At 43.9% G+C, this 14923-nt stretch overlaps 1 protein-coding gene across 2 annotated transcripts in view; it reads right to left on the bottom strand.

The window, feature by feature from the left end:
• The window catches only part of atrnl1b (attractin-like 1b), a 39595-nt gene extending 28924 nt beyond the window's left edge, over positions 1 to 10671 (bottom strand). Inside the window, exons 1-17 of one of the 2 annotated variants that reach the window (XM_029133588.3) lie at positions 9573 to 10671; positions 7116 to 7199; positions 6843 to 6956; positions 6578 to 6706; positions 6299 to 6507; positions 5519 to 5693; positions 5026 to 5113; positions 4657 to 4918; positions 4383 to 4566; positions 4145 to 4299; positions 3913 to 3997; positions 3581 to 3795; positions 3251 to 3369; positions 2846 to 2978; positions 1835 to 2022; positions 655 to 868; positions 380 to 571 (exon numbers count right to left, since the gene is read on the bottom strand). In XM_029133588.3, the coding sequence (XP_028989421.1) occupies positions 380 to 571; positions 655 to 868; positions 1835 to 2022; positions 2846 to 2978; positions 3251 to 3369; positions 3581 to 3795; positions 3913 to 3997; positions 4145 to 4299; positions 4383 to 4566; positions 4657 to 4918; positions 5026 to 5113; positions 5519 to 5693; positions 6299 to 6507; positions 6578 to 6706; positions 6843 to 6956; positions 7116 to 7199; positions 9573 to 9808 (2782 nt within the window). In that variant the 5' untranslated portion in view covers positions 9809 to 10671. The remainder of the gene's footprint in view (positions 1 to 379; positions 572 to 654; positions 869 to 1834; positions 2023 to 2845; positions 2979 to 3250; positions 3370 to 3580; positions 3796 to 3912; positions 3998 to 4144; positions 4300 to 4382; positions 4567 to 4656; positions 4919 to 5025; positions 5114 to 5518; positions 5694 to 6298; positions 6508 to 6577; positions 6707 to 6842; positions 6957 to 7115; positions 7200 to 9572) is intronic. The other variant, XM_029133589.3, reaches the window with a different exon arrangement.
• Positions 10672 to 14923: the final 4252 nt, after the last annotated feature.

Below are 14923 nucleotides of genomic sequence, written 5' to 3'. Positions count from 1 at the left end.
ACACCGAGTCATTTGCTGCCATTTCTCAAACGGTTCCGCGGTGCATGTCTTAAAACTACTTAAATCCAGCTAATGGTAAAGAGTCTGTAGCTTGGTCAACAGGGAAATCACACAGTCGGGGCAACGATATGGGGGAGTAATTGACCATTACAAACCGAAAACAGCTTCCAAAGCCAATCACAGGAAGCTAATACCATTTTCCCTGTGACACAAACACACCTTCCACTTTAAGCGGTTTTCATCCTGTGACCTCTTCTCTCTCTCAGTGATGAATATTGACTGCCTTCAGAAGCCAATCTGGGGAAGCTTATTGCCAGACACCTTAATGCCAAACTTCAAGGAAGCTTCATCTAGATTATGTTTAGAACAAGACACTCACCAACACAGTCTGCGGTTTGCCACTCCAAGCACTGTCCGTAGGGAAAAGAGATGACATAAGCCGTGGAGTCGACACAGCGCTGAGCACTGCTGCACCACATGCACTCCATGGCCTGACTGGTACAGTTGGCACAGTTTGTGTGCATTGAGCATGGCTTCTTACAGGACTGACGCGTACTCTGGTTGGGGTTTCCTGCACAGGAAATAAAAAAAGAAGTTAAAAAAGGGTATAAATTGTTTTTTATGTTTCCAATTAAGGAAACTAGCATCTCTTACCTGTAGCCTTTTCACAGATCAAGCCATGGGCAGTGGAGGTGCATGGGTTGGCTCTTAGGCCCGACACCTGGGGCTCCTCCAGGTAGGCACAGAAACCAGAGTCACTGGGCTCACCGGGCAGCCAGCGCAGGCTGCTGTTGGTGAAGGGAGACATGTCCTCCCAACCCCAGTACGACACGTTGATCTTCCTCAGACCCACCCAGGGAGACAGCTGCTGTGGAACCAAAGCATAAGGCTGACACAAAAAGGCCCGAAAAGCCACCGCACACTCAACTTTAAGACACCACTTCACTATTGGTAACTGCTCGTGTTCCACCGGAGAACCTTGGATGTCATTAAAAGTGTCCACACAACATAGTTTCACAGATATGATTGCTTACTTGACTTTTTGAACTGTTAATGTAAGGAGAAAATGAAGGAAAATGACATGCCAAGGTTTTCTTTGAAACAAAAAGGTGAGTTTCCACACAGCAGAATGACAAGAAAGCCTTATGATTAGAGCCATGACAGAGTAAAATGCCGGATGGCAAGAGAATGTGAGCACACCGATGCGGCTCTACGAACACATGACATGGAAAGAATTTCATTTCTTCACATATTATTCAAATGTGTTATGATGCTGAGCACCTAAAATAAATCCAGCAAACAGTACATAAGAATGTTTAAATACACTATTTAAATAATGAGCTCAAATCCAGGTAATAACTACAAGCTAAGCTAACTAAACAGAGTGTGTGGATCCTTTAAGTGCTTATTATTGTTCCTACAGACAGTGAGTCATATGTTTTCTATAAAGCAGACAAAAAGCGTGATGACTGTGTCACAATGGGTGAAACCATTTAAGCAAGCCAAACTTAAGCTCTGACTCATCAGGTGCAGCATCTCAGGAACAATGCGACGTAAAGCCTGGCATGTTCAGCTACTTGTGATGGTGTCAGTGAAAAGACAACCATACACTATGTGGTTCTGCCTTTTCAAATGACAGGGGCTAGAATGAGCCTCAACCATAAAGAAGTACAGAAATGAGGCGATTGTGATACGAGTAAATCGTCAGAGATCCTCAGGCTCTGAAGATAACCACTCCAGTTGTAAGCTATTCCTAATAACTCTGCTTCTAAAGATCGATCTCTGTACCAAATATTCCCGAAACAACATGCAACACTTGGTTTGATCTATTCACCTTGTCTTGCTGCTGGAGCTTCTTGAGCTCTGCGAGCACAAAGTCCACCTGCTTTGAGGTGGTGAGCGAGGCGATGTTTCCATTGAGATTCTTGCAGTAGTGCTGGGCATTGTCGTAACTCTCACGGCTGGAGTTGATCCTCAGGCAGGCGTCCCCCACCTGGCTCCAACCTTCGCTGCACTGCTGGGCTGGAAGACAAAAACAGAGAAGGTATTGGTTGTGAGCCATTAGTGGAAACACAGTTGGAATGGGAATAAAAATAAATTAGAACGGCAGCTACAACTGCTCAACAGAGGGCGACACACTCCAAGACAAATTAGGGTGGAATATAGCCTATATAGAATATATAAAGGAAAATTCAGGAAGTCTACTTCCAGCCAAACCAGGTGTCTTTGATTTAGGGATCTCCGTGGGAGTGAGAGTGCAGTTTTATTTACCTTAGAGACATGAAGTGACTTATACGTACTGCTTCTCATAAAAATATAGTGGCAGCACATTTAGGTGTGTGGGTTTTGTGTATTTGTGCACGCGAGAATCATGCAGCGACTCCCTCTCAGACACACACACTCAGATACGATTTGCAGCTCCCACTGCTAAAACAAGGCCTCAGGCGACAAGACTTCATGAGCTGAGAATTATGGATAAAGTGACAGCACCATTACCTCGGATTCAGCCAGAGTCAACATTTGGGGGGGAGGGGGGTTAGGACACAGAGGCAGAGAACCTAAATATATTGCCAGACCTGATAAACAGCACCAGGATGATGTCTTGAAAGAGTATTACTGCATTTCAGCACATGCCTAACACAGTGGCAACCATTACATAGGTGAAATTAAACTTAATTACTGTGAATATAAATCACATCAGTTATTTATACTAGTATCATAGAGTCTTGTCAATGAGATCCAGGATCATTAACAAATCCAAGCCCTGCATTTATAGCAACAATGAAAAATTTAGAGAGACAGAACACCATGTTTGCATGTAAACAGACTCCAGGGTCTTTCTCACCAGGCATAGCGTGGCACTCCGACTGATTCTGGTCCCACTGACAGTTGAGATTCAGCGAGCAGCTCTTGCAGTTGGCAAGCTTGCTGCACACCTGCTCGTTCCGTACTGGACACTCTGTGAAGTTCTTCACATTCTACATCAGAAAAGAATAGAAAAGGCAGAAGGACACATTAACATTACCACCAGTCAGACACTTTAGCTATTAAGAAAAATGCAAATACTATAAATGGGAACAGTCCTGTTTATACGACGTAGTGAATTTCCAGTGTGATATTATTCACCATCTCAACATTCACAGCTCTGTCTGTTTGTTTGTGTGTGTATGCCTGTATTGTGTAACAGAGCAGTTCAGAAAGACAAATACAAGCTGAGAAGTGCTCTGATGCCCCCTGTTGGACGACTCACAGAAGTACAGTTGCTGAAAGCAGAGATGCACTTCTTGTCATCGCACCACTGGCACCCGTTGGTGTTGGCTGTACAGCTGGCACAGTCTGAGAACCGGTAGCACCGTTCATCCACAGTGACTAAACAGACAAAGGGAGAGGGACAACAGAGAATAAATGTGTACTTTTGAATTTGGCTGTTTTATTTACTTCCTTATTAATAGAAATGAGAACTAACATGTTTTCATAATTCTTAATTTGTAAGTAACAGTTATGTCTTGCCTCTAAAACTAAGGAAAGCAGGACTCATGGAAACTCTGACAAGCATACAAACTCTGGATGTCTTTCTCACCAGCTTTAGTAGGGCAGAATGAGGCAGGAGTGAGGCTTCCATTAGCCATGCTGGATTCCCAGGGGAGACAGCGGCCTCTGCTCCAGATGCAACGGACCCCTGGCCCCGCTTTCACGCAGTCCTCCTCTGCCAAAAAGGCCTGGCAGCTGGGAGGCCGGTAAACAAGCACATCGTTGAGGAGCACGCTGGAAAAGCCCCCAAACACATACATGGACCTGGCGTAAAAAATGAAAAAAAAAACAGAAGGTAAAACATCTGGAAGAAAATAAAGATTAAGCAGATCGTTTCCTGGGGAACCCTTCACCAGTGAGGATTCCATTAAAACGACTCACCCATTGCTGACCACAGCAGAGTGACCAAAGCGATTCACATCCCTGTGAAGGTCAGGCTTAGGAAGGAGCCTCCACTCATCACAGGCTAAAAAAAATGTATAACAATTTTTAGTATGTGTCTTTGTCTCATTGTAAAAATACAATGAAATACAATAAAAGGAGATATAAATATTTATGTAATTGTACCGGCGTAACAGGTGAGTGACACTTAAAAGAATAATCTATTTCCTACCAATGTCGTAGGCTAGGAAGTCTGCAGAGAAACACTTGGCCCCGTTGCTGAGCGACGTGTCGTTGTGTGTGTTTCCACCAAAGATGAGCAAAGTGCCGCTGAGGAGCACAGCTGAGTGCAAGTACCGTGGAAAGCCGCTCTCTCTCAGGATGAACCTGAACAGATGTATGACAGACGCGTGAAGGATACAGAGAATACACAGACGGCAGAAACACATTAGCGTGAATGAGGCGATTACCATGTTCGACTGTTAACTTCGTAGCGGTAGAGATCATCGACGAGGCCGTATTTGTTGGCAGGCAGTGCCTTGTAGCCTCCATGAACGTACACGCTGCCGCTGGCACTGTCGTACGTGCTGCTGTGGCCGTAACCTCCCTGGGGAACTGCACCTTTGGTCTCAGGCACCAGCCACGTGTTGGATTCTGGAAAGATTCAACAAAATGAATCTCATGCGAAACGAGAGAAGGACCTGGAGAGAGACTTTACTGCTCGTCTCAGAAGCTGTAACTCACTAAGGTTGTACTCCTGAATGTTGCAGATGTAGCTGTAGATGGGGGAGTAGCCGAAGATGACCAGCATGATGACCTCGCCGTTCTCCAGCTGGACGCAGTGGGACGAGTGTCCCTCCACGGCGTAAATCTGAGCCTGGGCCGGTGGCCCAACCACGGGGTTCTTCTGGTGCCACGACCTACCGGGTACGTTAAACACCCAAAGCTCATCGGTCACATTCCCTGAGCCGGCCTCCATTTTACCCCCAAACATGAAGATATTATCCTGAAAAAAACAGATTAGTTCTGATTATGTTTCTGAAATTATTCAGATCTTACACATATACCTTATGTACCAAGAGACTGAAGCACAATGTGTGCATGACTGTTTACCTGGTAGGTTGCAAGTGAGTGGCCATATCTTGGCACAGGGCCGCTATTTGTAGGGACTGTGTTCCAGATGCTGCTCTCCAGGTTGTAGCTAAAGGGAAAGGCAAAAGAATACGCTGGTAATACGTTGGTAATTTTCTAAATGACTTTTGCAGATGAAAACAACTTTTGCTAATGGAATATGCGAGTCCTATTTCATAATTATACGTGCTCAGGGACAACAAATGAAACTCTGCAGACCGTGACTCAAGACAGAAGCCAGGTCTGCATTTTATCTTCTGAATCATCCCACCACTACAATGTACTACACCACAGAATACAGCAGGTTGTCTGAACCCTGTGCTGTTTTTTTCCACCATTGTCTTGCACAAAGGATGTTCTCCTGCAAAGCAACTTATTCTTTATATAGGTGCATCACAATATGTGGCTGATTAAAAACCACTTTCAGTCAATAAGAAATAAGAATTTTCCTTATTGATGCCTTGCTATGACTTACTTGAGTATCATCTGGAAGGAGGTATAGTTGAAAGTGTACCCGCCCACGACCCACATGACCTTCTCCTGCACCACAGTCTTGTGGGAGGCTCTGGCGAGCGATGTACCGAAGGGCTTGATGCTTGGCAGGACCCAGAAGGACTCGGTTGACGGTACAGTCAGAGAGCAGTCGGGACCTACAAGACAGGTAGAGTAAAATGAAGCTGAAAGGAAGCGCCTGTTGAAACAAAACACCAGCACTCCCTTAACGAACGCTGACATGCCAGGAGCTGTGACTGCAGCACATGCCTCTGCTAATGACTCTGTGTGAAAGCATCGGGTTCCCTCCAGCGAGTGGCACGTAACGACACACTTTCTCAGAGCTTATCGACATGTTCCCAATGAGCATTATGACGCGACACAGCTGTTCACACTTGTCTGCTAACACATTGTTCATTACACCTCACTAATCATCACAGCACACATGGGAGAGGCGAATGGCTTTTTTTTACATTTTGACTGTGGGAGGACAAAGCCAAGGAGTTTTAAAAGAGTGAATCACAATATATTTAACAAGATTGATAGTCTAGTTTGTTTAAAAACAATCAAACTACACTTAAGTTATGCTAAAAGGGTCCAGAGTCAGATACTATCAGGTCATTTTCAGGATTGTTATGAAAGCACTTGTAAAACTTGCAACATCTTGTTTCCCAGTCACTTCCTGAAACAGCATAATCACTGTAGTACATGCAGTTATGTTCCGTTTCGCTACTTCTGATTCATCTAAATATTTCTCTCTTACCTTGCCAGCTGTCGTTGCAGACACACAGCTTCTCCCCGGTGAGATCGCAGTAGCCGTGATCCGGGCTGCCGCAGTTGTTCCTGCAGTACGGGATGTCACAGGCCTCCCCTTTCCAGTACTTGTCGCATTCACAGTACACTCTGCTAGCAGCGGAGTTCCCAGGTGTGCATTTCCCATGGCCAGAGCAGTTGTTAGGACAAGAATTGACCCTGGACACAACATATCCGTTCAGTAGGAACTATGGGAACTTTGCTCTGCTTCTAGAGACAGCATACTTACGAATAAAAAATTTCGAATCCCGTCAGATTATAGGCAGCGTCGCTAAAAAAGTGTAGTAGTGCGAAGCCTGACGAAGTCTCGACCTCGGGAACCGTCTCATTTCCTCGTATTTCTGGCACGATGAGACCACTGGGGACAAAATAATCGCATTTACTGTGTCACCTTTTGTGGTTGGTACAGTTGACCACACGTTACTTAGGTTTTATTAGACAATACAACGTACTGCCTGACTACAGTGTAGTATGGGGTCATTCCAAAGACTCACCTGAAAACAGCCACTAGCGGAGCATATATTGAGTCCCCGTCATAGACGTACATATGGTCCCAACTACATTCTGTAGCAAAGTGGTTAAATCTTAACCGAAGAACTGCATTGGGGCTGCAGCAAAAACAAAGGGAATTGAAGGGTTATTTTTAGAAAATAATCAGACACTCTCCCCCTCAAAGGCTTAAAACTTAATTACATGTTGATTGACTTGATTTAATTCATCAGCTTGAGGATAATTAACTAAAATATACTAATATACAAAACACTTACTAGCCCTCAATGAGCCAGGTGCACTTTGTTTTGTACTTGTAGTTGATTGGACCATCAGTGAGGTATCCTGAGGGCTCGGTCAGCCTGAAAGACAACAACAATAACACAAGATGGCAAAGCAATTTAATATAATAGGGTCAAATCTGATATTCTTCTGTATATTAGTCTTTTCTGTTGATCAACTAGTCCAGTTGCTGCTATAGTATATACTGTGGTCATGTGGATAGTGTTTGTGTGGAAAACATCCTTGGCCAAGAGAATTTCTCATTTGCTGTTAAGACCCAAGAGACAGTAAATCCTGTCTGGTGGAGTAGTTTTTAGAGCGTGAGATTAAACTCAACAGTAGCAAAAGGAAAGTGACTCAGACATGAGGCGGATCTGAACTTGCTGTAATACAAAAGTGTCTCTTTTTCTGATGCAAGATCAGACAGAAATGGCAATGAATGAATCTGAAATGGTGAAATCTCACATGATATCTGGCTCAAAATCCAAAACAATTATTTAGAAAAAAAAGGGAAGGGTTCCCTGTAACAGATATAGATGTATCAATTTATTTATAATGAGCAGACCCATTGTCTTCTTGGTATAAAATCGCCAATTATTGTGAATTCAGGTGTCCAATTATAGTTTCTCACACACACACACACACACAACACTACAATCAATTCTCCAGATCCAGGATAAGAAGACAAAAAGCTGGCAGTCATCTGAAGGTCAATCTCTGCCAACCAAAAGATCCAATCAGTCTCCCTGCAAAGACTCCCCTGCTTCTTTTCTCCCCGTGTCTTCAGTCTGATAGGAGAAACCATTTTTAACAACGTCTTCCTCCAGACAAAAGGGCACCATGTGACAAAGACAGATGACTTTAAAATGAACATTCATCACTGTCCCACATCACATTAAATCTGAGACGGACGTAACCCAGCTGTAAAACTCCCCCCCCCCCCACCTATGCAATTCTCCTAACACAGCGACGCATTTTCTGAATTGCAACAGATTGCACTTTGATAAAAACCCATTCTGATGTAACAGTGGAGACAAATCCCTCGTGAAACTGCCAAATGAGCATTTATCACTTCTTGTGACATGCCTTTTTTCCCTGTGAACCCACAGAAAAACTGCAGCCCTTGTTATTTGATTTTCTGACTTGGCAAACCTCACTCTTGTGGGTGGTCTGAGAAACACAGGAACTAAATCATATTCCTTTCAATGTTCATGTCTGCACAGCGTGACAAAAGATGACTTTCATATCACACAGAAAAAGGCTGGATTATAATCACTATTAGACAGACTTATACGTATATGAGGAGATTTAGAGATAATATGTACTTCAAAATGTTTCCTGAGGCAGTTTTGCTCTTTCCTCACGTCATAAAAGCATGTACTTTAATAAGAAGTGCACTGGAGGTGAACCTACCGACCTGATTTTCCCTAAACAAAGTTCAGTTGTAGTCAGCTATGCCATTGAGCTGGGGCTCTTTGGTTTTCGCTGCATGCAAACCATAATGAGTTACAGCTGCGCAGACATTCAAGAATGATGCATTTTTCTTGTTGGCAAACTCATGTACAAAAGCAAACCATGAAACCTGCCAGTTTTTAGTCAACGGTGCGAGAACACGTAACCAAGAGCATGAACTCTGCCATCAAAACGTTCACAGCAGGATTTTACACTTGTTATGAAGGAAGAGAAAACTCTTTAAGTAAGTGGGGGTTTATTATTGTCATAATAGTTCATTCAGTCAGACTACGTAAACTTTTCTTTGTTGACACTGCTTCTCTCGCTTTTCTTTTAGCACCAATGATTTCCTCCCATGACCCACAGCTTCATTTATTTAAGGGGGTGTCTTTGTCCTTATACGTTGATCAATGAACTGATTCTTCTAATTGGGGAACAAGAGTCATGTATTGTATCCCTTTAAAGACCACAGGGCACAGATGCAACCGTTTAGCTGCAGAACATCCCTCAAAGGGTGTCACCAACACATTGTGGATATTGCTTTCTTATGTGGGAGGAGAACATTAAATGATCACACAATGCTCAAACACAGCTTTAGAGGAACTAAGCATCAGACATGTGGAGCAATTAATTACTTTCCAGATTAAAAATCATGCAAATGGATGACAAACAACTAACTGGCGGACTCAGGCCAAGTACAACGCTTCCACCAAATGATCTGATGTATAATCCAGCAGATGGCTGAGCAGAATTTAAACTGTGCGGTGCTGGATTTACTCGGCCACTTCCAGGCATAATACCATCACGTGTGAGTCCGGCAGGAACCGAGCCGAGGTGCCACCCGGTTCAAAACCACTGTAAGTGATGTCTTCTGACACTGTCGTTTGATGGAAAACAGCTGGATCAGAAAAGTGATGCAAACATCTGGCCGGCCAAGAACTGAATATAACGACGTTGGTTCAACAGGATGAAATGGTGCGGGGTGATTCGGACCCACTTACTTGAACCTCCCTTGGCAGTGCTGGCACTGATCCCCCACCCATCCTCGGTCACAGACGCAGGATCCGTTGATGCATCTCCCGGACAGACAGTTCTTGTCGCACGGCTTCGCCGGGGACGCGTGCGCGAGGAACACCACGTAAAACAGCACGTAGACCGCCAGGTATCTGCCGACGCCTCGCGTCGGACTGGGTCGGAACACGGCGAGCTCCGCGTCGCGTCTCCCCCCGGGATCCATGTTTTTTTTCCCCTCCAGCTCGGAGTCAAACACCGGGGCCTTGAAGGTCCGCTTCGAGGAAAAAGCCTCGGACGCTCAGGCGGATTCAGTTATAACAAAGAAGTCCTGCATATTCGTTTAGTGTCATGCATACTTGGACGAAGGCTTAACGCTAGCTAAGCCTGCTGTAAAGCTTTGGAGGAGAGAAGAAAAGGCTATTTTAGGTTAAGTGTTTTAGTGGTTAACCGCATGCATAGATTTGGAGTGGGTGGAATTCCCTTCACCCTCCCTCGAGTTGAAAACCCCAGCATCGAATAAATGGCTAATATTCACCCCGCTAGCTTGTTTAGCTTATTTGCAATTTGGCCTCTGCTAACTGATGTGACGCCACGGCTCCGATTCAAGACCATTCTCCCCCAGCAGCCATTTTAACGCGTAAACAAGTCCTCACGCGAAGGCGGCGACGTCCGTCCGCCCGCCGCGGCGCACGCGACGCGCGTCCATCAAGCGCTCAGTCCGGCCGGAGCCCGTCCGCGGGGGAACAATGAGGCTGCGGTCGCTCGGAGCCCCGGAGCCAGCGCCGCGGCTGCCGCAGTCAACATGGATGAGGCGTGATGCGGGACCGGGGCTATTCCCACCGACCGGCGGATTTCGGCCGCTTCGTAGCGCTCCGGACCCCGCTTGGCATTTCCGCCGTTCGCCGAAGCCGCTCCAGACGCACACGTCGCCGTAGGTGGTTCGCAGAGGCGGCGTCCCTGCGGCGAAAAGCCCGCGTTGTTGTTAGCGTAGAGGAATGACAACAACTAGCGTTAGCGCAGCGACGCTGCACGGCTCCTCAGGTTGGAGAAAACTAAACACAGGCTGCGCATGCGCCGTGGAGGCCCCTGCTTTGTAAAGGGACAGTATCGAGAACCCAGCGATGTGTCCAATGCGGCATTTAAAAGCTCACTGTGTGTGACTTATAGTTTGAATATATTCAAACTGTACAATGTATAACAAACATTTGTGAAATCAAAATTAAAATGTGATCTATCATACATTTCAACATCTTGTCCTTACGACCCTTAAGCAAAGATGTGACAGTGAGGATGATGGAAGCTGCCAACGATGCTTGTGGTTCTTCTTATCTTAGTTGTGGTCTTGGGCTCAAGAAATTTCACTGATCAAAATAAATATTTCCCAAGGACAAGTGTTTTTTTTTATTTAAGTCTGGTGCCGTCTATATTCTTAAGAGGTCCCAGTTGGGCCTACTGGTGCAGTAGGTCTGTCTAAGAAAGCCCTTTTTCCCTCTATTTGAACTATAGACTAGACGCTGGACAGAAATTGCTGTTTTTTCTTTTGTACAAGTGGTGACTCACAGGCAGATGGAGCGCAGCATGTTTAAACCCCTAAGATCACAGCCACAAACCGAGGCTGAGTGTTGTGAAGGTTGCCATGGCGCCACGCTTGCTTTAACACATCTGCCCTGACAAACTGAACAAACTAAAGGACGAGCAGAATCTTAATGTTGAGAGACTGTGAATATGACAACTGATAACTTTTTTTTTTAAATACTACATTAATTTTTGGGGGAGAATTAATTACATTGTTGAACTTGGATTTGAACATTTACACCTGCAGGTGGCGATGTACAGTGATAGGTTGCAGAGTTAACGCAAGTAATTAACAAGGTGGCAGCATGTACAAAAAAGGAGGGAAATGATTTACTACAGGTGGAGTTGCAAATCAGATTGACTATATTCCTGTATATGTAAATCATAAACCAAATTACAAATAGATTGTTGCAAAAATAAGGCACTGGTCAAAGACTTTATATTAACTGCTAAAGACCTGTTTTTGTACAAGTCAAGTAGGGGGCGATTAAAATTACACTTTATGTAAAATACATTACTGGTCTGAATAAAAGACATTGTTCTTCTGCATAAGCACTATAGTTCTTGTGTATACATCTATATAATAATGAGAAATTTCAAATTTGTCCAGTGTCATAGGATACAGTAGAATAGTCTAAACCAAACGTTATGTTGACAATGATACATTCTTGTATCTGTGCTGATCAACTTGTTTTCTTGGATTTTGTTGGGGATGAACAAATCCATAATAATCCATGTAACAACAGCGTCATATTTAAAACCTTTATATTTGTCGATGTCAATATGTTTTAATGTCACTGCCAAAGACAAAACACAGACTTATCTGTGCTAACATCCAATAAACTACACCAACTTAGTGCTTTCATGCATTGTGGCGTAAAGTCAGGTGAAACAGTGCAGCAGTTCACTAAACATCAACTCCTTCCATCCCTGTTGATGAGTGATATGAGAGGATGTTCCATAATTAATACATTTGCAGCAAAGATTTCAAGTGAGAGGGTTTAACTAGGCTTCAGTACATTGTTTAAATGCATCTTAGATGCGTGTGATCAGTGAAGAGCAACAATTAACTCAGCAGCTACAAATAATGATGAATCTGATTCAGCGTGATTAAGGGACGGCTGATGGAAGAACTAGTGGTAGAGTGTAACAAAATTAACACCAGACAGCTTTAAAGAACTGCAACAAAAAGGTAGCGATTCAGAAAGGAAAGCCCGCATACATACATATATAATATACATTTACCAGTAAAATACACAAAAAACTGGAGTAATAGTTTAGTTGAGGTAAACAAAAGAGTAGAATTTGATGAAAAATAATGTTTTTCCCAGAATAAATGTGGCTGAACTGTGTCTCTCTCCGTGGACATAATGGAATCCATCAAAGCATGCAACATGCTAATATAATTACTGTAGAGTGCATAGAAATGAATCTAATCAGCCACAAAAAGGGGAAGCGCTACTCTGAACACATTCAGCTTTCAACTTGCATCTTTTATGCATTCACTGTATTTATTTTGGGTTTGGGTCACATTTTGTTTGTTCTATTCCAGTTAATTGACTAACAGCTGCTAGACAAACACCAAGTATATTACTTATGAAGTCTGGTGCAGTTTGTATGATTTAGGACCTACTGGTGCAGTAGGTCTGTCTGCCTTAAGCATTTAAATAGAAAACACCCCCCCCCCCCATTACCGTAGTTTAGATAGACTTGATGCCAGACAGAAATTGAAGAAACTTGTTTTTTCTTTTGTTCAAATGGTGACTCAGTGACAGATGGAGAGCAGCCTGTTTAAACCCCTAAGATCACAGCAGAGTGTTGTGCAGGTTGTCATGGCGCCAGGCTTGCTTTAACACTTCTGCACTGACAAACTGAACAAACTATAGGTCGAGTGGAATGATAATGTTGAGAGGCTGCGAATATGACAACTGATGATTCATTGCGTTTTTTAACACTACATTAATTTGTGGGGGAGAATTAATTAATTTTTTTAAACTTGACACCTGCAGGTGGCGATGTTGCACAGCGAGAGGATGCAGGACAGTGGGCGCAGAAGTCACCTTTCACACACACTAAGACCGCAGCCTTGTGGTTTAGTGGTGCCAAGGGACGAATCACACAACCCAGCGCCACAGGGCTGAGTTATCGCGTCATGTGCAACAAGCACTTAACGAGGCGGCAGCAAGCAGAAAAAACAGCAAGAGGCCATGCATCAAGTCAATATACATTTAATAATAATATTAGAAGCAAAATAGTAAGTTAGTTTTGTCTGCAGTCATTACAAGGTTAATGTCATTTTTTTATTAACACTAGATTTAAGTCAAAATTCTGCTCAGCGTTCCCCAAACAACACGATTCAAGATTGAGGCTATCGCCTCAAGGTTTTCTCAGCCTTCACAGTCGTCTATAAACACATTAAAGGTGAAGCACCCCAGGCTGAAATCAGTGACCACAGAGGATATGGTGAACCTGATCACACTTGAACTAAAAACAATATTATCGCACTATGATTGAACAGTCTTCTACTGTTGGTGTTTGGTCAGGTGCGCACACCTCTGGGGTGCAGCGAAACAGGCACCATCTCTCCGAGGTGTAGTGTGTCTGAAGGCAGCGCTCTCTGCATTCTTGATCTAAATGTTCCTAAAACAACAGGGAGGAACCGCGGAGTCGGGGGATTCGACTTTCTGTGGAAATTCCCAGAAGTAAAAGTAAGTAGACTACATTCAATGAGGATAGATCTCACTTTGATTGTGCGTCTGAACCACTTTAAGCGCCTCTGTGTCACACCTCACACACATACGCATGCACGACCAGTCCATTATTATTAACACGACCAGTTTAAATTATCCACATGTGAATGTGGAGGACCTGAAGGACCTGACCATAATCAGACACCTCTTTCCCTGCAGACAGACAGAAAAGAAGTGAATGGAGGAGAGAGAGGCCGGACCACCGTGGGTTTCAGGCCGAACCACTCAGTGTAGAAGAAACATGCGTCATGTGTTGACTTTTAACTGGGCTGGCTGAAGAGAGGTTCAAGGCCTGGGGCCGATCACAATAATGACAGTGCAATGTAATTACCTCCAGGAGAGGATGTTTTGAACATTCACGCATTACAATAAAAAAGAAATATGGACAAGGACGTGCATTCTTGACCTGGGAACAAGGCTTTGGGAAGAAATCAATTCAAAATTCACTTGAGTCTATACATCCAGTAAGGAAGATAATAAAATGCAGTGGAAAGCCTTGAACAAGATGCAGTAAGTTCACAGTGCAGAATATGAAGAAATTATGTCTTACATTTTGCCTGTACACAAATAAAACACAGATTGATAAGTGTAAAACCGCACATTAGTGCTTGTCACGCAAATACAAAGCATTTCCAGGGAACTGAAAGAATTATCTGGGCTACAAATAATTTCTATAAAGAGACAGGTGACGTCACCGCGAGGAGAAGTGAAAGACTGGGTCAAGTCAAGTCCCCACCCTGCCCTGATGACGTCATCTGAAGTCAAACCCTTTTTTAAGCAGAAGCAGCAATAGAGACGACAGAGCAGAGCCAGCAATATACCATCATTATTATTGTTTATTATTATTATTGCAAACACCAAAACACTTGGTGACGTCATCTGTAGTTGAGGTGGTATTTCTATACCACACCTCTCCGTCTGCTGCAGTCAAGCTCAGAGAAAGTGATCGCCCAGCAGGACCCACCATGGTTCATACTGGGAACGTTGGTCCTCTGGTCATCCTTCACTTCTCA

This window comes from Betta splendens, chromosome 19 (assembly GCF_900634795.4).
Source record: "Betta splendens chromosome 19, fBetSpl5.4, whole genome shotgun sequence".
Taxonomy (NCBI): domain Eukaryota; kingdom Metazoa; phylum Chordata; class Actinopteri; order Anabantiformes; family Osphronemidae; genus Betta; species Betta splendens.
The sequence above is the reverse complement of the archived record's forward strand: the minus strand, read 5'-3'. Positions and strand labels throughout refer to the sequence as shown.